Source organism: Ptiloglossa arizonensis, chromosome 11 (assembly GCF_051014685.1).
Source record: "Ptiloglossa arizonensis isolate GNS036 chromosome 11, iyPtiAriz1_principal, whole genome shotgun sequence".
In the NCBI taxonomy this organism is placed as follows: domain Eukaryota; kingdom Metazoa; phylum Arthropoda; class Insecta; order Hymenoptera; family Colletidae; genus Ptiloglossa; species Ptiloglossa arizonensis.
Window position 1 is genome coordinate 8,661,639 of NC_135058.1, and position 26,696 is coordinate 8,688,334.

At 48.3% G+C, this 26,696-nt stretch overlaps 2 protein-coding genes across 2 annotated transcripts in view; one reads left to right on the forward strand and one right to left on the reverse strand.

Annotated features, from left to right (window-relative positions):
• Window positions 1-15,863, forward strand: part of LOC143152897 (uncharacterized) — a 41,408-nt gene extending 25,545 nt beyond the window's left edge. The window contains exons 2-3 of the mRNA XM_076323492.1: window positions 15,193-15,401; window positions 15,836-15,863. Coding sequence (XP_076179607.1) covers window positions 15,193-15,401; window positions 15,836-15,863 — 237 coding nt within the window. The remainder of the gene's footprint in view (window positions 1-15,192; window positions 15,402-15,835) is intronic.
• LOC143152737 (RNA-binding protein MEX3B-like) overlaps window positions 1-26,696 on the reverse strand; it is an 83,952-nt gene that overhangs the window by 44,838 nt on the left and 12,418 nt on the right. The window lies entirely within an intron of this gene.

Below are 26,696 nucleotides of genomic sequence, written 5' to 3' on the forward strand. Positions count from 1 at the left end.
TTTGTAACCACGGTGCGAAAAAAGTACAAATATTAACGTACGATTCGAAGTAGTCGATTTAATCCCAAGTGAGACGTAAGGGTTCGTTGGTATTAAATTGACAAATAAAATAAACGTAAGCTATCGACCGAGAGTCTAGGACCACGAATAATATCGATGGAGAATTATTTTTCTTATTATTCGTCTTACTTCGATCCATCTAAACAAATTCCGTGTTTCTTTGAACAGCCTCCTGATCGAAATATTCTCCGTTAGACTTTTTTCACCGTTCGAACGATTCTAGGCATCCTTTGAATTAATTTCTCGATCGTATCTCGAGTAACGTTCCTACGACATTCGTTCAACAGCTTTTCTACGAACGTTCTTTCGACGTTTGTGTATTTCCCAATCGTCGAATACACGCCTCGGAAGGATTACCTGCTTCCACCGACGTTTACGAACGAAACAAAGGATAGAGACAGGGTACGGTAATAAAGTAATCCGTGCTGCCCGTTTCTAGACACGAATTAGAATAACAGGACCGTTAGAGTCACCTTTTATTAATTATACAGAGGTGGTCCCGAACGTTCAACCGAATAGAGACATTTCGAACTCGGGCTGGAATTTACAAAGGTTTTCAACCGTACGATCTGCAGTCACGGACGGTAGTAGTTTTCCGCTGATTTTTTTCGGAATGCAATAAAATTAAAAAGTTTCTCTCGTATAGCGGGCTTTAAAAACGTAAAATGAATTTTACATGAAAATGTCGGCGATTGTTATTCCTGTACCTATTTGTGCCGTCCGTATGTAAAAGCACTGTTCTCGGGAGCACGTTCGAAGTTGGCGATATACATATGCACTGGAATGTTTTATCGAGTAGTGCGGAGAGACGAGATGTTGGCACACTACCTACAAACTGAAACGACCCAGAGGAGAGGGGAATCATCCGCTCTTTGCATCCAATCCCCTTCGAGGAATTTTACTTTTAAGTTTCACGGTGCTCGTAATGCACAATAGTGGATAAATACATTTCGCGAATATACGAAACCGCGGATACGAGATATCTTACTGTGAAAATGTATATCGAGGAAATCGACAGTGTTCGACAATATTCGAACAGTGAAAACACCTTCAAATGTAAATATATTTTTAATATCGTGACTTAAAATCGTATTCCTACCGAATACCAAGAGCGACTGCTTTGCAGTTGAAGATAGCACGTCACCCTACACTCCGAAAGATAAAGGAACTCTTATTAAGAGTTCGAAGAACAATTAGGATAAACAAATGACGTCCCAGTGGTTTCTCGTAATGCTCGAAGCGACTGTGAACATCGTTCGACGAATTTAATTTTATTTACCTCTTTGTATTCTTGGTATTGGGTTTCTTTTATTTTTTTTCGTAATTATTGTAATGTAACTTGGATCGATATAAATTTTAATATCAAGCATTGCTTTCAATGTGTGATGTTAGCACAGTGCCAAGACACGGCAAGAGATTTGTTACGTTAGATGTATATATTTATACAATGGTCTCGCGTAAGAAAGGACAAGCAATCCCTGGTAAAGCAGGGACCGTGGTAGAAAAAAAAAATACGTTTACGCCAATGATACCATCGTTGTATCTCGCTCTGTCGGGATCCATTTCGTTTACCCTCTTCGTTGCACGATGGACCTCCAGATCCGATCGACTCGACCAATAACGACAATATGCGTGGATAGGGGCATCGGTGATCCCTTTTACCACTGTGAGTTTCAGCTTGTGGGTAGTATACCAACACCTCGTCTCTCCACAGTACACGGGATCGATCGATCGGTTTTGGAACGTAACGTTGATTTTCGTGGAAAATTCAGTGAATAATAAAATCCCTTCCCCCGAGTAACGACAATAAACGATTCGAAACGAACGAACGATCCCGTTTCTGGATCACTGGGGGAGGATGGACCGAATATCACGGACAAAAGATGTATTGTGTATTTAAACCTGAATTATTGCTCGGTGCGCGTACACTTTAAGGTCGTTACATTTTGTACAATTTGTACCAAATTAACGAGCCGCCAAATTATTGAGCTTCGGAGGGAATTGACAATCGAGTCGAGACCTTTCGTCTCGAATGTTCATTTTATCGCACAGTAAATAGTAGTTATTCGCGAAAATATAATTTCGGAAAAATAATTAAATTGAAATTACGAATACGATGACGCGATAATCGATCGTTTATCGTTAAACACGGAGAGAAGAAGTCTTCGTTGGAAAAAGAAATACGAATTGTAACGCGAAAGTAACGATCGAAGCTAAGACGAGCCAAGATATCGCTTGCAACGAACGGACGAGGTTCAACAGCTGTTGTTTCGCAAGCTAACCGTGCTTTTTGCAATACCTTTCCCGCGAATTACTCGACAGCTTGTACCATCGCGACGAAACACACGAGTTTGACGCGCAACTGACAAACGTGTGTCAACAAACCGGCATTATTATCGGCTGTTCGACGATAACGCATAATCGTGTTAGAATTTTTCAAGCATCGGAGACACCCGAACGATAAAACGATTTAGATATCGGCGTACCGTTCGAATTACGTTCGATTTTTATTTCAAGGGCAACGTACGCCTCGAACTCGATCGAAGAACCGTCGTACCGACGATTCTTTGCGACAAATTCGTCACGTCCGTAAACACGTACAATTCCTGCTAATCGTTAAATTAGTTAAGTGAGGCTAAACCCCGAGTTGAAAGCGTCGACGATACTCATAAGCCACGGAATTCGCTCGAAACGAGAGAAAGAGAACGCTGGGCGAATTCCGAGGCGAACAATCGCGCCAGAGAAAACTTCCGACGAGACCCATCAGCAACAACGCTCTCCCAATAATTCGATTATCGGATCGTCTCGACCATTGTGCGCCGTTTACCGAACGACTTAAAGCAGCTTTCGAGTAGATTGCCCTGTCAATGAAACCGAACACGAGTACACGTTAAAAGTTTCTTCTTTAGCGAGACGAAACGAGACGAAACGAGATCAAACGAGACTAGACAAAATTTGACGAGACTAGACGAAACTAGTCGATACTGGATGAGAATGGAGTAGTCTAGACGATACCAGACGAGACTAGATTAGTCTAGACAAAACTAGACGAGACTAGATTAATCTAGACGAAACTAGATGAGACTAGACGACACTAAACAAGACTAGACAACATTAGACGAAACTAGATGGCACTAAACGACACTAGACGACAGTAGACGGAGAGTAGACGATACTAAACAAGGCTAGACAACATTAGACGCGACTAGACGACACTAAACGACACTAGACGAGACTAGACAACATTAGACGAGACTAGACGACTCTAAACGACACTAGACGAGACTAGACGATACTAAATGCCACTAGACGACACCAGATGAGATTAGTCGACACTGAACGATACTAAACGTCCCTAGACGAGATTAAACGAGACTAGACGAGACCAAACGGGACTAGACGAAACGAAACGGGACGAGATCTGACGAAACGAGACGAGAAGATCTGGTCGTCGACGAATGGAAACGGAAGCTACCGATTCTGAACAACGCGAGGAGCAATTTTATTTTGGCAAGCTGCGGCACGCTCGAAATCCCAAAGCGTTTACAGGGTCCGAGACACGATGGGGGCCCCCGGTGTTTCGAGGCCCCACAAAAGCGTTACCGTTGCGCGCCCGCGGTGGAGAGCCCCCTTTGTGCCGGAATTTTTCTAAAGGCAGGGCACAGGCAACGCGCACCGTCCATCCTGAGCCCAGGGATAAATACCTGAAAAGAGAGACCTTCCCGTGGCCTCCGAGAGATCTCGTCCTCGGCTTGGCCAATTTTCGTCTGTCAACGAGACACAATTGAATCTCTCTACCTGGGGATCCGGACAAAGATGAGATCGGTTCACGAATTATGGTCGCTACGAATTCTGAACCATTCGTAGGAAAAGCCCCACAGGTCGAGTAAATTTCCATCGCTACGAGTTCATTTTCTTTTCTTTTTTTTCTTTTTCTTTCTTTTTCTTTTTCTGCACCTTTATAAACGTTTCGTCGAAACGAAGTCGATAGGTTCCAGTGTCTACGAGAAGAAACGAATCCACGAGACCGGAAGTGGAATCCATTCACGAATTATAATCGCTACGAATCACTAAAGTATCTTTGGAAAATCCCCCAAGGTAAATTTTTTTCGGTACGAGGTCATTCTTACACATTTTGCCCCGATCGTTCGATCGAGATAGAATTGTGCAATCCGTGGAAATTGAAGTCGGATAGATCTACGAATTCTGAACCGTCGTTGGAAAATCTCCACGGTGAATTTCCTGCTCTGAGAGTTCGTTTTCAAACATTTTTCCGGACCATTGTTAAAAATCCTCCACAATAAATTTCCTTCGCCGAGAGTTCATTTTCAAAAATGTTTCCAAACCATCGTTGGAAAACCCCTACGGTAAATTTCCTTCGCTGAGAGTTCATTTTAAAAAATGTTTCCAGACCATCGTTGGAAATTCTCCACAATAAATTTCCTTCGTTGATTTGATCGTTTTCAAAAATTTGTCCAAACCATCGTTGGAAATTCTCCACAATAAATTTCCTTCGTTGATTTGATCGTTTTCAAAAATTTGTCCAAACCATCGTCGGACAAATTTACCCTACAGAAAATTTCCTTCGCCAAGAGTTCGTTTCCAATTTTTCTTTTTTTAATTGTATTTTCTCCCGATCGATCGATCGATCGATCTGGAATCGGTCAGTACCGGGGCTCACGGGAAGAACTAAATCCCTAGAAGCGGAAGTCGCTCGATTACACGTCTACGAAGCGGGTACGTCGATCGGTGCGTCACAAAAACCGCCGCGCGATCGACCGCACGCCGTGTAATTTTCTGCATCCACTTTTATTAGCGATCGTTTGCTCCGCGAAGCTCACCCGTAAACACGCCGCTTACTCGCAAAGTAATCACAAAGTTTGCGAGCGCGAGGCACCCTAAGCCCTGCCCCGCTACACCCTTCCCCTTTCAACGGACTCGTTTTCTACACGGAAGAGGACACGCGCGTAGAGGACTCCGAGCGTGGATCACGACGAAAAGAAAGAAACCGTCGCGCCTCGACGATAAGAGCGCGCGGCCATCTATTTCCAACCTGCTCGATTTAATTTAATCGAATTTTCCGACAATCGATCACCACAGAAGATAACACCGAACCTACGAACCTACGTGTCGTATACAACGTGGTAAAACGCGCCTAATTTCGACGCTCAGTTCGTTAACACGATCGATACTTCGCGACGAGAGCACCGACGTTTCGCATTTTCAACGTACTTAAAATTTATATCGATAAATTTCATATTATATCGATATCGATCGATCGAGATTTTAATAGCTGTTCCAGGCACGGTGTCGCGACAAAAGTGAACATTTCATACGCGAAATTAACATATTAATCTCGCTCTCACGGCAGAGTTATGTGTTCTCGCAGCATGGTCGAATATCGACACATCGATAGGACGATGCCTGGAGGCACCTACGGTTATCGGTGTCTCGTTCTTTGAAAACTTCACCCTAAGAAGTTCCTCGTGTTCTTTTTTAATCCCTAGTTTTCTTATAATACACTGCTTCTTTGTATAATTAAATCTGTTACAGTAAATACAACTGTATGCTCCTGCATCTCCTCGACTCCTATATTTCTATTATAAACTTAGAAAATTCCACAAATTCGAGACATTTTCACCCACAGAGTTTCGACTGTGCAATTCCAACCAAGAAACGCTTTCAGATTGAATACAAAATGGACCGTTATTTTCACACCGATTCTACTCCAAAAAATTCTCCGTCTTCCCCGATTGCAATCTAAGCGACGAACAACGCCGAGAATCTTTAATCATCTCCCGAAAAACGTCATCGATACGATCCGAATCGTTTACCTTGCGCGAATCTCGTTTCGCGCGAACGTCGTAGGGTGCGGATCCTTTGGCTAAAATTAGATAGCCAAAGAGACGCGACGCCGTTGTAAGCCAGGTTTTTATAAACAGAGCGTTACTCTGTCTGGTGGAGAATTAAAACTTCAGGACCGCGAGACGATCGTTTCTCAAGCGTCCCGCGCGAGCCGATGCAGGAACGCGCGGGAGGGACCTCGAAACGAATGCTCGGGGATCGCGTTCGCTCCGTAATTTTCGTCGCGATCCTTAGTCACGACACTTCTGAATCGCAGCTGCAGACTGCACCGGATGTTTTGGCGATGACGATGGCTTCAACGATTTTCTCCTGCCGAGGCTGCAACGTCCGCGACGAGAGCCACGCGACTGACGACTACGTGGCTGCAAAAACCGTACGCGAATACCACCACCTCGGCCAACGATCGACGAATCGAAAACCACGAGCGACTCGACCAGCTCGAATTCCAACAACGTTCACGACTGTACGAGAAACGTTCAAATTGGTCGATATACTCTACACCGTAGAGTAGAATTTTAATAAAGGTCGCTGGTAGGTAATTGAACATTCTCGAAAATCAGCGACGATGTTTCACAGTATACGAAATACGGATGGATGAAAATGTTCGCGTTTTACGTTTCAAATTTCACGTAGCAATTAACGAACACAGGGAGTGTTTTTTCAAAAGCGTTCGATTTTCGTTCAACCACCTCGTACTGGTAGATCGAATACAGAATATTTTACTCGGCTTCGATAGTCGGAGGGTTTTTGGCTCTCGATGAATTAATTTTCACATTTCGAAGTAGTAATAATACTTTTTTTACGGGGCAACATTTCGTCGTATGGAAATTGCATCGAAATCGATGTATCAATTTTAGTTCACGTTCGTCGAAAACGAGATCGGAAGCTCGTAACGACATATCGCCGGGAGGGTCTTCTTTGATCCGTAATTTTTATATAAAATGTTACGTAACGAGCGACGCGATCGATCGTTGGGCAATTTCACGCGCGATAATAAATCGAAAATGTGAAATAAATTCTTTCTATTCACGGATACGTTATCGAGTATAGCCGAGTTTGAAGCTGCGATGTCGCACGTGCGCTCGATACACGAGTTTCAACTTCTTGTATCGCTTCGAACTTCAACAACGTATTTGTACACCGCGACTACGAAGTTAATTGTACGCAAATAGTATTCCCAGTACTATTCTCGTACTCGGGATTATTAATTCTACGCTCGATACGCGTACGTAATAAATATCTATAGCGCGACGCGTCGAATCGAATTTTAACAAGTTAGGCGCGCACCCCGACCAGGATTCGATACGAGATTTCTAGAAGCCGAGGTCTCGTGCGAGAAAATGTTATTCCACGCTTTTCATTTATTTTTACGCGTGGAATCAAATAATTGCTCTCTTCCCGTGTATTTCCTTAACACGAGTTTGGTTATTCGAATCGCGAACGAGCACGAAAAGTAGTCGATACGGACATCGAATTTTACAACGTCTCGTGCGCGAATTTCGAAACGAAATTTCTGAAAACCGAGACCACCCAGCGTGGAAAAATATTAGTCCGCGTTATCGATTTATTTTTACGCAGAAAATCGTGCAGTTAACCGAAATCGCGATACAAACATTTTCTTAACTCAAGATATTTATTATATGCGTGTTTTGTACACGAACCGATCGATTCGAGAATCAAATTTTATACAATCCGGCGCACGTGCCCCGAACAAAGTTCAAGATCGATTTTCTTCAAACCGAGTATTCCCACGAAAGAAATTTATTCCAGGTTATCGATTTATTTTTACGCGGAGAATTTACGCGTGATTACTTCAACCGACTCACACGCGTATTCTTAACACGAGAAACTTTAAGTATTTGTCTCGGGCACGTTTTACAATCCATACGAAAATCAAATTTTATCCAATCTCGCGCAACGCGCCCCAAAGTTCAAGAACGATCGTTCATAAAACCGGGAACCTGCACGAAAGCATCGCTGCTCCGCGTTATCGATTATATTTTTCCACACGAAATCGCGTAGTCTCTTCAATCGCGATCCACGCGTACGTATTCCAAACCCGAGTACACTTCAAGTGTTTGTGTCTCGCGCGAAGTTTTGTAGCAGCGCGAAGTCGTCGATTTGGAGATCTAATTTTATACCGTCCCTCGCGTCAAAGAAAAAAGAAACGAAATCAAAGTTCTCCCATTTGAATACACGTTACTCGAAGCGCCGCGGTCGTTTATACGGATCCTCATTAAACGACGCAACTCGTCGCGAGGAACGCGAGAACTGGAATAAAACGAGCATTCGAAGTTTCGTTCGCGACGGCCGGTAAGCTCGTTCGCGGCTACGACGAATAGATTCTCGAAAGGCGGCGGTGTAACAGTCCTTCGTGCGGACGGAGCCTTGAAGAACGTTTATCCTTGAACACCTTGCGAAATACATACCGGCGGCGGGCCCCGCGACGCTTTCAACGACGTAAACATTCGTGCACGGGACGAGCGGTGTGCACCGCGTATCGTCGTCTCGCGCATTCATCGATACCGTGGAAAACCAGAGGGACGAATTCTTCAACGATTCTTACGCTGTTCGTGATTCACGAACAGACGTGAACTTTCAACCATCGTACGAAGATTCATTCTACGACTCTATTTCCATCCGTATTTATGTCGCGAGTATTGATTCCGAGGTCGCAGCCAAGACTCGTTACGCGTTCGCGTAAAAACCAACGATCGATGGTTCATCGTCGAGGACAACCGCGACGCATACGCGATTCTGGTCCAATTTCGAGACGAACATGGTTTACAAAAATCTACGACGAATCATGGATTCGTTCGAAAAAGTTTCGACGAGTATTCGTCGACCTTTTGACCGCTGTGTTCGCAGACGTTCGACCGCGTGCGTTAAACGCTCATGGGCGTTCAGAGTGTACGTATGTTCTATGTGAGAGAAGAATCTCCGCTGAGAGCGTTCTATGTCCAAGTCGACCGCGATCGAACGTTCGAGATTTGCACTCGAAGATTGTTTTTCTACGATGAAAATTTGCTCGACGAAATTTCTCCATGCTAACATACGTACGATTTCGAACGTAACTTTCTTGCTTCGATTTTTTTTTTAGAGTTTACAAGACGCAATATTCGGATACGAGATCTTGTGAAGCCCTTATACACGATACTAGGACCCTTTTGATCCAAGAGTCATCTTTCCAGTTTCCAACTATACATCGCGAAACGACGTTTACATTTATTTTTTCGCAATAGATTGCTCGTGTTACAATTTCAGTTACTATTATTGTACACGTGGACCTACGAGCCTGCTAAATTTTCTTAACCCTCGAAATACCAGTGCTTTTGGACAACCATGAGAGACACCACACCTGGGTCCAAAGGGATCCGTAACCTGACCTTGCTAGCACAGATATATAGAAGGAAGATTCTCTTATTTCATCGTACCTTTCTTAATTTTCACGGAAAGTTATACTAACGGTACAATCAAGTAATACAGAAGTTTCTCTGGGTCCTAATGGGCCTATGATTCAACTTTATGCAAATATTCCAACTAAAGATTCTATTATTTCATCGTATCTTTCTTAATTTTCACGGAAAGTTATACTAACGGTATAATCAAGCAATACAGAAGTATCTCTGGGTCCGAACAGGCCCATAATTCAACTTTATGCAAATATTCCGCGTAAAGATTCAATTATTTCATCGTACCTTTCTTAATTTTCACGGAAAATTGTACCAACGGTATAATCAAGCAATACAGAAGTTTTTCTGGGTCCGAACGGGCCCATAAGACAACTTTATGCAAATATTCCGCGTAAAGATTCAATTATTTCATCGTACCTTTCTTAATTTTCACGGAAAATTGTACCAACGGTATAATCAAGCAATACAGAAGTTTTTCTGGGTCCGAACGGGCCCATAAGACAACTTTATGCAAATATTCCGCGTAAAGATTCAATTATTTCATCGTACCTTTCTCAAGTTTCATAGAAAATAATACCAACGGTATACTCGAGCGGTACAAAAGGCTCTGGGCCCTCTAAGGCCCAAAGGCGATACAACCGTGATTAAAATCGACAAAGATGGCTACGTTCTTCCCGTAAGAGGGTGATTCAGGTGAAAGCAGTGTACATCGATCTTCGAACGGACCTCCGTTGGGAATACAATTTTGACAAAGTAGTCGAGACGCCTCCCGGACAGCCCCGAGAGAGACCAAGCGGGAAGCAAGCGGATCTCGTCCAAGAATACCAAACAGGGAGGAGTCTCGGAAGTCGTTGCAACCTCCCGCGAAATTCGACGCGTCCCGCTGCGGTTCCATCGGAGAAAAGCCGACGCGGACCTCTTTTTTTTTTTCTTTCTTTTTTTCTTTTTTTTTACGCGCGACACCAGCCGCTGGAAACGTTTCACAATCGGAACCAGTTAACGGCGCGGCGACGCCGAGGCAACGCATGGAAATCGCGCGTCTCTCGCGAATTGATTTCACCGGGCGGTGGAAACGTCATCGATATATCCACCACTTCGGGACACGAGTTCCACGAAACGCTTTCGAGAGAGAGAATACACTTCGCCTATATACTGAAATTTCATTCATTCGCGTATTTGCAACGCAATAAATCATGCACTCGTCCCGGAGCGCTTCTGGAGAATCGATCGTCGTCGCTGAATGAGGATTAGGTCGCATCGACGATGGTGCAACGGGCTTCTATTATTCAACGTTCGGTAGTATTTTTCAACGATCTCGATATTCCCTAGGATGTGGAATTCGATGCTCTCTTCGAGTTTTTGGTCTCTTTTAAACTCCTTCGATGAATTTTTGGTCGAAAAGAAAAATTCCAAACGGGAAAATTAGAAGTGGCGTGTTCTTAGAAAAATTTATCTAAAAGTATTGCCTTGGAACTTTGGAATCGAGAAGTGGAAACGAAGTTTCTCGAGTCGCGACTGCCAACGAGCCGGAATCGTAAAACTTTCCTCGATCTAGATATTTTCATAATTTATACTTTTTAACCCGATACCTCAGCTCCGATCGATCCGATCGAATCGTTTCGAGGTTGTTTACGCTATCCAGCGTTAGTTGGATCTCTAGGTGGCGCGATTCCTGCGTGAATGGGATTCCCTGAACAATGACGGTGCAGCGACCGAAACATTAGTGTCGCTCGTAATATGCCCGAAGTGGCGACGCGTTAATGACTTCGGGACCTCGACGTTTTGTACTCGTTCCATTTTCGTTCGGAAAACCGCCGGCCATGAGAATAACTCACCCCGGTTGGGGTAGTCCGAGTTAAGATTCCTTTACCACGAAATCTTCCAGTCGTACGTATCGGTCTCCGGATAATTTACACAAATATCGACTGGAAGAATTCTCCTTCCAGTGGAAATTCTTCGATTCTTCTCGATACGACGATCGAATGGTCGTGAAATCGATCTTCATTGTTAATTTTTTCATTACATTGTACGATCTCTGAACACGATTACCCTTGGAAGATCGGAATTAAGATTCCTCTTAATTCGAAACCTCTTCAGTGTAAATTCTCTTAATTTTCTTCTTTAAAAGAAAAAAAAAGGAAGAAAAAAAATTCTCAATCTCGTTGCTTCTACAATCTTCTACAGTCTTCTCCCGTTTCTCGCGATGCGATCTTCGACGCGATCGTCGGTGAAATTTTTCCCCGTTTCGAGTTTACGGGAAATACCGGATCGTGTGATTGGCGAAAAATGGTCGCTAAGAGACGTCGGTCGTGAATCGGTGGCCGAAATTCCGTATCGGAGCTCGACGCGATGGTCGTCCGTGGGATTCCCCGAATTCCTCGGCGAGAAACTGGCGCAGCCGAGGGAGGAGAACTCGAGCCGCGGATAATCTCGCAAATTTCATTCCTAAAATGGGCGCCGCGGACGAAGAACGTCGGACGCAAGAACGACCGAGAAAAGGGGGCTGGTGGTGCTCGGCGACGAACGAACCAACGAACGAACGAACGAACGAACGAACTGGAATCCGAAGAGGAGAAACGCGCGGACACGACGACGTTAACGAACACAAAGCCGCGTCGTCGGCAACCACGAGGGGCGACAACGCCACCGAAGAAACCAGAACGAGACCCGTACCCACCCGTGTGTCTCGTGCACGTACGACACGCGTCCTGGTGGAACAGAAAGAGAGAAAGAGAGATAGAAAGAGCGAAATATAGAGAGAATCCACGTCGATGGTTTTCGAACCACGAACGTACCGTGGAACGCGCGCGATTCTCCGGATGTCGTTATTATTTCGCAACGGTTGGGACGGTTTAACGAGTGCAACGCGTCGTCGGGCGTACCTATCGTGGAAGGCGTGCAGCAATCGCGCGGGGTTGAAAAATCGATACCCCGCGACGATTACGTTGACACGTGCACGCGGTGATTCGATAAAGCACTCCTCTCTTTTCTTTCGACGACGATGATTCGTGTCGCGCAACGCAGACAAGATTAGAGCAATCGCCCGGTCATTCGCGACGACCGAGTGTTCTATTCAACGGTATGTTTTCTCTCTTCTGGGTTTTTTTTTCTTTTTTTTTTCAGAGTTAAACGGAATAGACGAGTCGAAGTGCGAGTCTAAAGTTAGCGGCACGAACGATCTCGAAAGTGTGCAAGTAAAATGCGCGAACGCGACGCTTGGATCGAGAACGGTGCGAGTATTCCGTACTCGTGTTTCGAGTGGTCTCTCGAAAAGAGCGAAAGACACTTCTTTCGAAAATTGTCCAATCGTTGTTCTCGAACTCGCACCGTTCTCGAAACGTTTCGTTCGATCGATTCGAGAGCCTTCTCACCGATGGAACGTCCACCTCTGTGCCTCCTCGAAGCGATCGATATCGATCGACGGAAATGAATTCGAATAGATATTCGAAAGCCTGTACACGCGATCGTATTACCGCAACGTTGCAAGTTTCACCGAATTTCGTTTTTCGTTCACTCGCAGCGTCTCGACTCTACTTCGTAGTGTATACTTACGTTCCACGGGGACCCTTACACTTCTTTTAAACGCTCGTCGTTTCATTTCCTCCCGGTTTCTCATAATTCTTCCACAGAGTTTCTCTCCCTCCGGCGCGCACCGGCTCGCTCCGTCGTTCCTATCTTATCTCTAACCCTTCGCTACACGGTGTTGTGAAAATACAACGCTCCACGAATTCCTGCCAAACGAAGAAACAATTATCTTCGCGTTTGCAGCACGAACTTTCAAACTCGTATCGATACAATGTTAGGTGTATCGTGTAAAAGCAAATTTCGGAAGCTTTCTTTCTTTTTTTACGATAAATACTTATTATTCGATTATACTTATTCTTCCCGATGAATACAATCGATACATTATCGTTTCGCATTTGTTACGGAGACTGGGTAAAACTTCAACCCGATTCTTGGCTCGCGCGTTACTTTCACGATTCTTTATTTCGACGTAACGAAGTCAACAAACGAAACGGACACGCCACGAGAGAAGTGCGTAATTGCGCGACGATAAAGTCGAGCGTGGTTCCTCAAAATCGGAGAGAACTCGTTCCGAGAACCTAAACGCGTCCCACGAACGTCCACGACGAGCGTAGGCCAGCGAGCCGTACGGAGAAGACAGCGAACGCACGATATCCTCGTTGCGGTTTTTGCAAGAGCGAGAGCGGTCCACGCGCGCCAGACTACGTCGTGGCGGGTCAAAGACGCGCGGTGATCCGCGAATTCGAGAAAGCGAGCCACGCTGCCTGTGCCTGGTCCGGCGGGCCAACGACGCCTCGAGACCTACGGAACGAACCTCGAACGCGAGATACCGGAGCAACCTACTCGAGCGAACCCCGCCGCGAACCGATAATCCCCTGGGATATATACACGGAGGACTTTACGTATCTCGGTCGTCTTCGGCCACGGTTGTTATCGACATTGCGTTATTTCTCCGAGGCGAACGAAGAAGAAGAGAACAACGACGACGACGACGACGACGACGACGACGAAGACGACGACGAAGACGACGGAAGGCGTGTGTGTTGCACAGGAGAGAGGATTCCAGTCGAAGAAGGGCCGTTCTGCCCCGCACATCCCACCCGTGGTTTCCGCCGGCCTTGGAGCCACTGAACCACTCCGTGGTTCAACGATTCGACGGCCCAGTGGCGCTCAACCGACCGATCCTTTCGGCCGATCTACTCCTCTCTTTCCTTCTTTCCGTTCTCGGTTCTCGTTTCGTACGCGGCGTGAAAAACCGAGCAAAAGAGAAACGAGGGGAAACAACACCGACAACGAGCGACCGCGCGTGCGCGCTCGCGCGCGAGCGTACGGCTAGGCGATACCAACGAGACGGAAAGGGCTCTCTCCCAACGATAGCGGGATTGTTGGACAAAGATAAGGGACGTCGGATAAAGCCGGCTAGGTCTGGATTTTCGCCTTGCTTTCTTTTCGAGCTCGGGCCCGAGTTTCGTACCACCTACGCCCTCTTCGAGGTAGAGGAGATAGGGATCATAATTTCAACTCGGGAAGGTGTGTGCGCGCGCGCGTCTGCCTGCCTGCCTGCCTGCCTGCTCGCCTGCTCGCCTGCCTACGGTTTGTTCAGCCACGTTTTTCGCACGGTGCTGTGCGTGCGCGGCCGATGAAACACTGGTGCCTGGCGCGGTCGCGCGCGCGCTGGTGCGCAGGCGCTCTCGCACGCATACACACCGGGCATGCGTGGAACTACGCGCCGATTCGCGGAGATGCCGCCGCGCCACGAAGAGAGAGAAACGGGACTCGGATGTTCCCCTAATAACACTACGCGCTATCCGAGAAACGGTCGACGACGCCGATCGTACTCGGTCGTACCGCGGCCGCTAATAACAGATATCGATTCGTGGGATCGGGCTCGCGATCGGGATATTAATCGGCGGCCGTGTAATGTTGAATTAAAGTCGCCGCGGAATTATACGCGTATCCATTATCGATCCCCGGCCGTAACGGGCGGACGTACGCTCCTATACGGCGAATATAGAGAGATCCATCCCTCTCCCGCTCGGCCGGCGTCGCGAGGAACGGGTTTAGATTAACGCGTTGTTAAGTGACCGGATAACGAGCCACGCTGAAACGTACTCCTTGTAAATCAGCCCGAGGTTCTCAGAAATCGGGGCCCGAACACGGTCCGGGGGAACAGCGACAGAGGCACGATTCCCCGCGAGCTTTCGGATTCAACGCACGATCCGGACACCTTCCGTTCCTTCGTCCTGCCGTCGTCTCTCTCGCGAAGCCAGCCAATGACCGCCGCCCGCTCGCGACGAATACGCCACCTAATTTTTTTCTCGCTTTCCAGGCGTCTTTCAGGCAGGAAGTGGCATACACGCAGAGAGAGCTCCGCCGACTCCCGTATCCGAGCGAGAGAACGAGAGAGGGGAAAAAGGAGAAGAAGAGACCGAGCGAAAAGGATTTTACTTTACCCCGGCGGTGCACGCGCGACGTACGTGTTGTTACCCGAGGAATTCACTTCCACGGAACTACTCGCGACGACGCTCTTGGCGCTAGGTCTTCGCGGCGGCGGCGGCGGCGGTGGCGGCGGCGGAGGCGGCGAGACGCGAGCCGACTGGACGAGCTGCCAAACGATCGCGACCGCCAACGATCGATTAACCGTTCACGATATACCGTATTCGAATTTCGGTTTCGCGGGAACGATGATCGAACGGTTGCCGAGTTCACGAGCGGTGCGTTAACTCGACTATTTTGGGCCCAAAAATCGATACGTTTCGATAATGGACGTTAGAATTTTTCGAACGAATATTATCGATCGATTAAAGCGATTTTCGATAAGTTCACATCGATGGAAACTTCCGGGAACCTTTATTGCTGTACAAATCTGTTTCTTTCGACAATGTACAACAAGTCGAGGAAGATAGTTAACCACGATTACAAATTTCTCTCGAGGACATTTGTAATAAATTATAACGATGGACAACGTTCAGATCGCATCGAGTACGAAAATTGGAATAATCCGATTTTCTTTACATTTCAAACGAATACTGAGTATTTCGTAAGCTCAGAAAAGAAGTAAAATTCCAAGCCGAGATAAACCCTCGTCTTTTTCCTAATTCGTGCCTGTCGAGGTTTATTCGCGAACCTATAGCCTCGAACCCTTGTCGTCTATTTCTGCGAACGTTTCGTGTCACCAACCACTGGACGCGATCGATTTATCTCGTAACGAAATAATACGCGAAATATATACATTTTGCCCGACCAAATTTACCGTTCGTATTTGTACGAACGTTATTCAAACTCCTTCCTGACGCTTCGAACTAAACGAATTGCAAAATTAACGGAGAAACAAACTCGAGGTGTTTACACGCATTGTGAAAAAACAACTATCCCTTATGATACTTTTCCGTATCTGCGCAACAACGGCGTTGCAATTATGAAGAAAAAAAAAATAGAAAAAAGAAACGATTCCTTGAACGATAAATTTCACCCCGGTGCGACTTCTTTTTCACGGTCCAAGTTTCAGACCGACGATAAATCGGTACGAACGTTATAAATATCCGACCGATCGGTCGTAAAAGGTTCGCGAGGACGGTGTTGATCGTCTTGACCCCACTCCGCCAAGTTACGGATTAATACTTCCCTCCCTGTGTCTCGCGAAATCACCAATTCAAATTCCAAAGCTCCTCGTCAAAGGTACAGCTCGTTACACGATTTCAACCCTCGAACGAACCAACGAACGAACGAACCAACGAACGGTCGAATCATTTTTAAACGTTGTATAATCCGTGAACCATTTACATACACTGTACAACGTCGATTCGAGTTTTCCACCGTTCGTTAAACGCGATTGTGTGTTCTCGCGAAGCTCCTGCTGTTCTTCGTCCTCGAGAGAAGGAAAAAGCACTCGTGGAACGCATCGAGAGGATACTTTCGGTGGCTCGTTTCGCTCGTTCCGCGTAAACGGTTCGCAGAGCTCTGTGAAACGCCACAGGTACACATCCCGAAGGACCGGTGGACGACGAAGACGACGAGGTCAGGCCCGCGGGACACGGAGGAGGCCACCGTATCGAGCGACCCTCGAAATAATCCCCTAAACCGTCGTCCCGTGAAAAGAAGACACCGGTATACGCGCAACCGTCACCACCGTCGTCGAGATAACTCTACGAACGAAAAAGAAAACGGGGGCCCCCCCTTGCGGGTCTGTCGCTCACCGCCTCTCTTAGCGCCGATTTGTCGCTTTCTCTTTCGAACATTTTGTAACGCCGAGAGGACCCAGCGCGCTACTCCCTCGAGATCTCTTCATCGGTCCCCGAATCAACGACGTTATCTAGCACGTGGAGCGGTGAGAAAGAGACCGCGCGTCACGATTATTGCTCGTAACGTCGTCGTTCACGGGACCAAGGGTGAAAAAAAAAAAACACGCTCGATTACCATCTTCGAATTCGAACTTAATTACAGCCGACACCTGTTCCGCGACGGGACGAACGTTCCTCCCCCTCCGCCGTACGAACGAACATTGCCAATTAACATGGAATCTTTCGAACAGCAACGTAACGTCGACGCGGGACAAAAGACCCGAAAAAAGAGAGAGAAAGAAACAGAGAGAGAGAGAAAGAAAGAGAGGCGAGTGTCGCAGGTGCCCACGTTCGACCAAAGTCCGAATACCCCGAGAGATGCACCTGCACGTAAGGGGGTGGGGTGGGTCGGGGGTGAGGTAGGGACCACGGTGTGCGCGGGAGGTTCGGCCGGGAGGCCGACGACTCTCGGCCGCGAACCGTCACGGCCGGGGGTGGGACGGAGACGGGAAATAAAAAGCAGGAGGACGCAGACACAAATAGATTGCAAAAACATAATAATAGAGACAGAGAAAGAACGAGAGCCGAGAGACGGCCGAGGGGAACGGTAGGGGGCCAGGAGAGCGGACGCGGTGCAGAGGGATGGAGAAAGATGGCAGAGAACGCGGCGCAGAGGGATGGAGAAAGATGGTAGGTAGAGAACGCGGTGCAGCACACGAGAGAACGCTTCTACACGGGAGGAGAGGCGCGCACGCTTTGTCTCAAGGCGAGCTGTTCTCCTTCGCGGCGGCTCTTCAAAAGACCCGGGACACAAAGGAACGAAATCGCTCGGTGGTGAGCCGGGGAGAGAGAAAGATACAGAGAGACACAGAGAGAGAAAGAGAGAGAGAGAGGGACCGAACGGGGGCCCCCCGTTTTCTCTGCCAGCGACCACTTTGAGAACCACTGGTCGCTCGTCCGCGACCTCTTTGTCTACGAGGATCGCACCGGGGGCCCCCGGGGATCTCGCAGCCTATTAGGAGTCGTTATCATTTCACCTCTTGCTACGGAACGACGACGACGGCGCCCCGATCGGCCCGTTCGCAACCGGGGAAACGAGAGCCGCGTGAAATTTCGACACGAAACCGGCGAACGTGTAGGCGCTCTTGCGTCCGTGTATAGTGGACGCGCGCTCGCGCGACCGCCGCCTTCTCTTTATCCTTTTCGGCGCCGAAACACACTGTGTCTCGTGATTTACAAGAGAGACCGAAGAAAGATTCTTGAACCTTCGGCGTTTCGTAAAACGAGCAACGCGTTCCGGGAACCCGAAACGAATACCGGGAACGGTCGTGGGTGGGGGGAAGGGGCCGATTATTTGTGTTAATTTCGGAATTCGCTGGAAACGAGGGTACAACCCGGACCTTCGTTCTTCGATGGATTTAGGAATATTACGGTGTAGGATCGCTGCCGGTGATCCTTCGACCACGGACGGTCGATACCGTGCGGGGAACGCCCATGGGCGTTCGGGGTGTACGCGCGAACCATACGCGAGAAGATCTTCCGCACAGGGGGTACGAGGTTCGCGTCGAGGTCGTCGCGAAAGAGTTTCGTACCGTACGAGAATGTACCAACGCAAAACGTAGACGGACAGACGGACCTTCTTTCGGTGGATAGAGCAGTTGATACACTCGCGCGTCCTTATAACCAGGGTCGCGTTTACGCGCTCGCTGGAAACGTAACGGGGCCGGAGACTGAATCCCATTTGGAGGCGATATTTTTCTCTACTCCGTTTGGACGATGACCAGCGATGACAATCTACGCAAATAAAATGCGGTTCTGCGTGCTTCGCGGTGTCTTCTCCAATCGTAAAATTTTACGACGTTTCGCTTACCGTTGCTTTTACAGCGAAAAAAAAAAAGAAAACGCGTGTAAGGGAATGGAAAAGAAAAGAAAAACACTCTTTTATCGTACAGAATTTTGCGATACGGATCGGACAACGTGTACGAATAATATTTCCCGTTTCGAAATAAGTCGAACAGTGCATCTAGTTTGAAATTAAGATTTGCGGTATAGATACCGATCGAGAGCGAACCATTGACACGGAGATAGGAGGAACCAGAAACGTATGTTTCCAGTACGGTACTCCGATTGTGGTGGTTTGGTAAGAGCAGAGCAAAAAGTGGGGGCTCTAGTTCGAGGGACTTTCTCAGATTCCTCTACCAACCACGTCGGTTCTTTGCCTCAACTATAACATACTTTTTCTTGCAAACTTATCTCTAAATGGCGAGCGAACTCTGTCTCGTATCGGCCAACAAATTATTTCCACCAACGACAAAATCATTTATCATGTACCACAGACTCGACCCGGTAATTTCTCACTTGAAATAAACAGAAACATTTTACAGTCCCCAAACGTTTCCCATTAATGAATAAAAAAACTCCCCGAAATTCTCCCAAAATATTATCCTCCCTGTCGAAAACTTGGACGAGCGTTATCGAAACCAAAAACACGACACTTCGTGGAATCTTGAAAATTCACGGTGAACGTGTTCGCGTGATTTTCATCGCAAATGAAACCCGATGTCCCGGGCACGTTCGCGCAAGAAGTCGAATCACGCGGCGTAACAACGCCGCGCTTTAACGTTGTTAGTGTCCCGCTAACAATTAACGATGAATCGAGGCTGCGCCGCCTCCTTTTATATCCTCGGCTCTTTCAGTCTCGTTAGCGAGCGCCACGGTATAGGCGACGTCGTTAGGAGCGTTTAGCGTAATCTGATTTCCGAGCCGAATTAAATCGGGATCTGTTCTCGGAGGGCCTCGTTTCGCGAGCGAAACGACCACCTCCCTCCTCCTACCGTCTTCTCGATACTTCCTGTTCTTAAATCCGTCGCGTGGACGACGACGACGACCACGACGACGCCACGGACGTCGTCACCGTCGAAGAAACGACCTTTACTTTATCGATGGGACACACCGTAAAAGAGAGTCGCACACTGACACGGGCGGTTAACGCAACGGCGTGTTTCTGCGGCGGAATAATTGGAACAAGGTTCGACTTAAACGATCGTTGTTATCGGCGCGGATCGCGATACGCGTCGCCGCGACGTCGACGTACGCGCATCCTTCGTTTCGTCGCGGGAAAAACCGCTCGACGAGACAACGTTACGCAACCAGAAGAAAGTTATCCGGAGCAAAACGTGCGCGACACTTGTCCACGATCCCCCCTTCGTTCCTTCTTTCCGCTCGATCCACCTTACGCTAATTATCGCGCGACGACGAACAAAGGACGCGGTTCGCGCGTTTTTTTTTTTCTTCCACCGAAATAGGTGCGCGACGAAGGCATTAGGCAGACGGATGTAGGTCAGTGCCGCGATTCGTCTTCCCGCGTGGCCACTCTCTCCTCCTCGCGTATCTTTCGAATTAGCTCGCCACGTCTCGTTAGGAGAGACCAGAATGCTGTCACCGCTTTCCCTTTCCGCGACTTTTGCAATTGCGTAACCAACGTACGGGACGCCTTAATACGTTACGCCTTCCAACACGTGCCGTGCACGAGCATGACTCTTTTTCACGTTGCGCGGGCAAAGCTGTAATACGTTCGAGAGAGCGAGAGAGAGAGAGAGAGAGAGAGGAGGAGAGAGGGGGAGGGAGCACCGACGCCGCGAAAAATGGACCGTACGTCAGAGCGTGGACGTATCGCGTTCGAAAAAGTAACAACCGTGGTTTCGAAGGCGAGGATTTCGCAAGAGAGGAACTTTCGTCGATTACACCGATCTGGATTTACAATTCGTTTAAAAACTCGCCGATCTCGGTACCGCGGGCTACGAATTATTAGAATAAGTGATATTGCGAAAGAGATTCTAAAGAGTACGTTCCACGGTTCGTACGTTCGTTGCGCCGAGAGTTCCGGTGGCGACGAGTTGCTCGAAACGTAAAACAAAGCTCGTTCGAAACGGAATGGAGTAGAACGAATTCCGAGGAATTACTCGTAACTAACACGTGCAATGGTTCAGCGAATCTTTGGCGCGGCGACAAAGATCGAACGCGATTCGGTAGATAAAATTTGCCCGGTGAAAAATTGAGACCGCGAGAGCCAGAAGCGAGAAAGAAACGCGAAAGCGCGACCGCAAGGCGAATCTCGATCGAACGTCGAGAAGAACACGGGACGATCACGAGTGCCGGCGATCGTCGGAATCACCGCGAGAGAACGAAAGAGAAACAAGAGGAGAGGGAAGGGGAGGGACTGAGAGAGAGAGAGAGAGAGAGAGAGAAAGGTCCGCGTCCCGATGACACACTACCAAAAAGAACCGCGCACGGGCTGTAACGCGACGACTACGGACCACGCATTAAACTCCCCCTCGGCGGTTGCGTTCGAGCACGGGCAACGCGGAACGAAGCGCTTTCCGAGTCCACGGCAGCAACCTTCGAGAACGAGCCACCGAGAGAGACGCGAGATTTCGATCTCCTGGTCCGTATAATTTCATTAAACTGGGATGAAGCAAAAAACTTTGGGACACGATTTGCCTCTTCGAGATCGAGAGTGGACTGACGAGGGAACGGACGGAGCGGACGCGTACGACGAAGAGCGAGGGGAGGGGGAGGAGGAGAGAGGAGACACCAGAAAAGAGCGAGAAGGAACGGAGAGGAGAACAGAAAGACGAAAGAAAACCTGGCGAACGAGCGAGAGCAAGGTACTCGCGAGCGCAAGTCACCGGGCGCTCACACGTCGCGCGGCGTGCATCGACGCGCGCGCGCGCGCGCGCGCGCGCGATCGCGCGATCGCGCATGCGCACACGTAACTACCAGCGCCAGTGTGCGCGCGCTGTGTTCGTCGCGTACACGCCGCGCAACCAGAACCAGAAAGAAAGAGAGAGAGAGAGGAGACGCGCGAGGGCCACGGGACCCGTAGCTGCACACGCGTACACGCGCGAACGAAGGCGAAAGGATGAAGCCCAGCCTCGGCTAGAAAGAAACGCCCGAGCAGAGCAGCAGTAGACACGGTCTTGAATCTTGACCTAGGACACGCACCGGCGACTACGTCACAGTTCGACGTACTACGAAGGCTCTCTTACGCGCCGCCGCCTGCCACGCTCGACATTCACACGGTTCGCCCAGGATGGAAAGGTCGGGCGAGGAGCGAGGTCGAGGTTTTTCCTTGAGCGGCAACGAGAAAATTCATTCGCCGCGTGAGATCCGCGCGTTTCTCCAGACCTTTTTGCATGCACGGTGCCGCCATCGCGTCCGACGCCGGGGCATTGCTACGATAGGTGACTTTGTATCGCTGACACGTTCTCGGTTCGGATCGATTGACCCTTTCGTTCCCACTGCTGCCGCACCACCGCTTACGTCTATTCGGAATTATGAGGGGAAATATTATCGCCGTTTGTATAATATTTTCCGATCCGCGAGTACACGGAACGTGTGTCCCGGGAGTCGATCGGGTCGCGTCTTCTCTCTTACGGATACGATAGGAACGGTGCAAGAAGAAGTTTAACTGGTCGACGACGATGTCTAATTTCCTATGACGTGACTTTTTCCCGCGAGTGCAACTACGTAAATCAATTCCTCCGGTTATTTCGCGTACAAGAAACAAGTATCGGATGAAGCGGTCGAGGTATGATTTACGAGACACGATTTCAGAAAATTAGCACCGGTGATCGTATTTCGAAACGCGCGACCGCGGAACATCCTTCGAGCATTTCGAAGAAACCGACGCACGATAATAGTTCTTCGTCTTCCCTCCCGATAAATCTTTTCCTCCGGAGAGTGACTCGATAGTCGAGTCTCTTATTGTCGTACTCGCGGAACGGAGTAACGTAAGAAAATTTGATTAACGTTGGAACGGATACGCACTCGGTTTCGAATTTTTAGTCAAGTAATAACGTTACTTCGCAACAAGTGTTCCAAGTGGCCTCCATCGGTACCCGCGCGCGCGCACACGATAGTATAATAATATCGCGAGCGTTTTGCATTCGTTGTTGCCATTCTTGAATATTTTTCACCGGCGTAGAGTATACTATTGACTCTGGATGACCCCACAAATAAAAGTTTCTTCGCATTCGTTCTAGTCCGTGTCAATTTCGAAGCCTCGCGTATAACGCGACTCAAAGTGGCTGTATCTCGATCGTGGCAGTTTCAACGAACCTTTTTCGTTCATTTCGAACCACCATTGAACACATCGGACAGATTTTGCGACGACACTTTCAAATCGATCCTGTACCGTGCTAGGACTCTTACAAAATATGACGTAACTTGGTTACCGGGAGAATCTATTTTAAAATCCGAATGTATTTATACGATTGAGCAAAGACGATACATCGAAGATTAAGGTAATGTTGTTTTTACGCGATTTTACGAGCAATAATCCGATCGGGGATAATTGGAGCGCGTTCGAGAAAGATTTCGTTGCCGGTGTTAAAATTTTTGATCGTGGCACTCTGAAAACGTTTGTACTCTTTCTTTCTAATAGGCAACGTATAATGAAATGTTTATAATGGGGAACATTTAACTCGAGTTGTTCAGTTTTGAATATTCCCAACCGTTGAATACGTAAAATATTTTTTGTTGGAAAAACGATTGTAGAAAATTGCGGTGTTATTCTCTCATTATGTTTTAAAATACATGACGCGTTTAAAGCGACTAATACGATCCGATAAATGCGACTGTTCTATATACGTGTACGGTGTCGGCATTAAATGTTACATTTGTCGCCGTTTGTAAGATATTTAAAAATATGTTCGATGAAAAGCATTGTATTTCCCGTTACGCGAAATGCTTTCGAACAAACTGAGAAAATAAACATGGATCGCGAAATAACGGTAAATCGATACACGATGGGTCGAACACGATGAGTTTACCGGATTTTGAAATCGATTCCCTCGTAGAAGGAGGTGAGATTCTACCTATTCTACATATTTTTGCATAAGGAATCATCGTCCTTTTTCACCGAAGACCACGAGTGGCGTAATCCAATTAGCCGACCGCTATCGACGTTGCGCAACCCCGGTTAGCTTCGAAACGTAAAATCGCAAAAATCTTATCCCGCTCGATCGAGAACGGGAAAAGAAAAAGAAAACAAAGAAAGAAAATAAAAAAAAAAAAGAAGAAAAAACATTCAACGGTAAATTAGAATAGATTCAATGCGCCATTAGTCCCAACGAACTGCACGTAACGTAACGTCTCTTTCGGAGAAGCCTTTAATTTCGCTTCTGAGAACGATGATAAAAAAGAAGATCCTTCTCATTGATTATAACGCGAAGAAAACAAGACCTTCGTGCTCCGCTGATTACATAACGGAAGGTCAGCAGGGAGAAGACGTTCCAATGAACTCCAAGGGAAATCAGTCGAGTGTGGCGAGTGTATCTGTATCGATGTAACCTTCTAACGATGTACGTTTCTCTAGCCGTTGATATCCGAATCGATAACACTTTTAATTCGATGCTTTGTAGACCGTGACAAAAGCATTTAGTGGCTTCCTCCTTTACGCATGAAAATACACAATGTACGCGTACGCGACGTAGGTCTGCCTATACGTGCAATCTAGACCGGACTCCGTGATACCGAGGCTTTGTATCACTTCGATTCAACACGTTCCAACGAAGACGTCGTCGTCGACTAATTAATTGAACGATTACGCGGCGAGCTCGACGCCGCGCTACCACTCGGTTCTCTCTCTCGACACGGTACGAGAGACGCCGGAGACAGCCGTACAATTCGAAAAAACGAATCTCGATCAACGCGTAGGATAAAATCTCGACGAGAGTAGTCTCGAGTCCTTCCTCCGCTTCTCTCACTCGAGAGAGAGAGAGAGACGCTCTCCGCTCGAATTCCGTGGCGTCGATGAAAGAGAACGATCCGGCTGACAGCGCGACGACGACGACGACGACGACGCTTTCCACGTCCGGACGGAAGTGCCACGTCGGGTGCATTGTTGCGAGCCGAGTGCACGGGACACGCGGATTGGCCAAATGGAGCGAGAGAGACCGACCGAGACCGAGAGAGAGCGAGAGAGAGACGACTGGCTGTGCTCGTGCATACGAGTCCGCTTCGCGCCTCGCCGTAGTCCCTACCGTGCTGCGTACGTAACGCGTGCACACACGACCGAAGAAGTGTAGGTGGTTCGGTTGCGAACCACTTCCTCCCGGGACGTGTGCGGTCTTCGAATAATCGGATACTCGTGCGTGCTGCATCGGGGAAAGGATGTGCACCGTTGTAAAGAGAGACAAAAAAGAAAAAAAAACGAGGAGAACCGAGAGGAGACAAGGGGGAGAGGGAGAGAGGGAGAGAGGGAGAGAGTGAGAGAGAGAAAGAGAGAAACAAAAAGAGAAGAGTCGCCTCGATGCTCGAATAACACTTCTTTGTACTCTTTTCATAAAGCGCCCGGCGGTCCCCGTGGCCGCTTTTACGCATGAAATAATACGCGCGTGGAAACTCGATAATACGTAGGAGAGACGACGGGGTAATCGCGGGACACGAAATACGGTACGCCTCGCGACGGGGTGGGTACGTATATATCGACCGTGGATCGTAGAACCGACCGAACCACGCCCGAACGAACCGTGAAAAGAAAAAAGAAGAGAGAGAGAGAGAGAGAGAGAGAGAGAGAGAAAAAGAACTAGATGCACGCGTCGATCACCGGTCATCCGCGACGAAACGACGCTCGGGGCTCTTCTCGTCGGCAACCATGCCACGCAGAAGCGTTTTGCAAGCGAATCGGCCGCTCACGAGCGAACAGAACGAACGAACGCTAGCCCCGCGCGACACGCGCGATGCTCTATCGTCGTGTGGAATTTCGCCAAGCCCGACTACGTATAGCGGTGAGCGAGTAAGAGAGAGAGAGAGAGAGAGATGGCCGGGTATATACGCGGCGCTGCAACGCGGTCGACCGGCCGCTACTACACGTCTTGTGGATAAAGAGAGGAAAAGGAAGGAGACGGGACAAAGGTCTGACAAAGGAGAAGGAGGAGGAGGAGGAGGAGTAGGCGATGGGCGAAGGAGACGGAAGGCCACCGCGCTGGAGGGAAGAAGAAAAGCGACGAGCACGAGGTTAGGTGAACCCTCGTCGACCGCTCGTGTGCACGTCGTTCGGTGGATATTCGATATCCCACGTGTATCCTCGAGTATTGGCCCCGGTCTGCTGGTGCGCGACAAACAAAGACATTTTCCACTTCCGACGAGGCACCGCCGTGCTCGAGAACCTCCCTACCGGTACGAAACTCTATCTTATCCTGTCTCCCGGGATCGACGAGACTCGCCGCTGCGCGCGGAACCATGATGAATCGATGGATCGGTCCGGATCGATGGTACAGTTTCGACGGGAATTCTCCTCTCTGTCTCTCTCTTCCTCCTCTTCCACGATGAAAGAAAACACGGCGAACGTACGAGTCTACGCCGTACGTCGGCCGCTCGCTTCCTGCGCGTAGCGACCATTTTTTCACCGCGCGCGCATCCGAATTCGAAACAAAGGGAGGGTGGGGGTAGATCCCCGCGAGACTGACCAACGATACGCTCGCCCGAGTTTACATAGATGCGACGACCACGACGACGACGCGATACAGCACGCCTGACCTACGGTGAG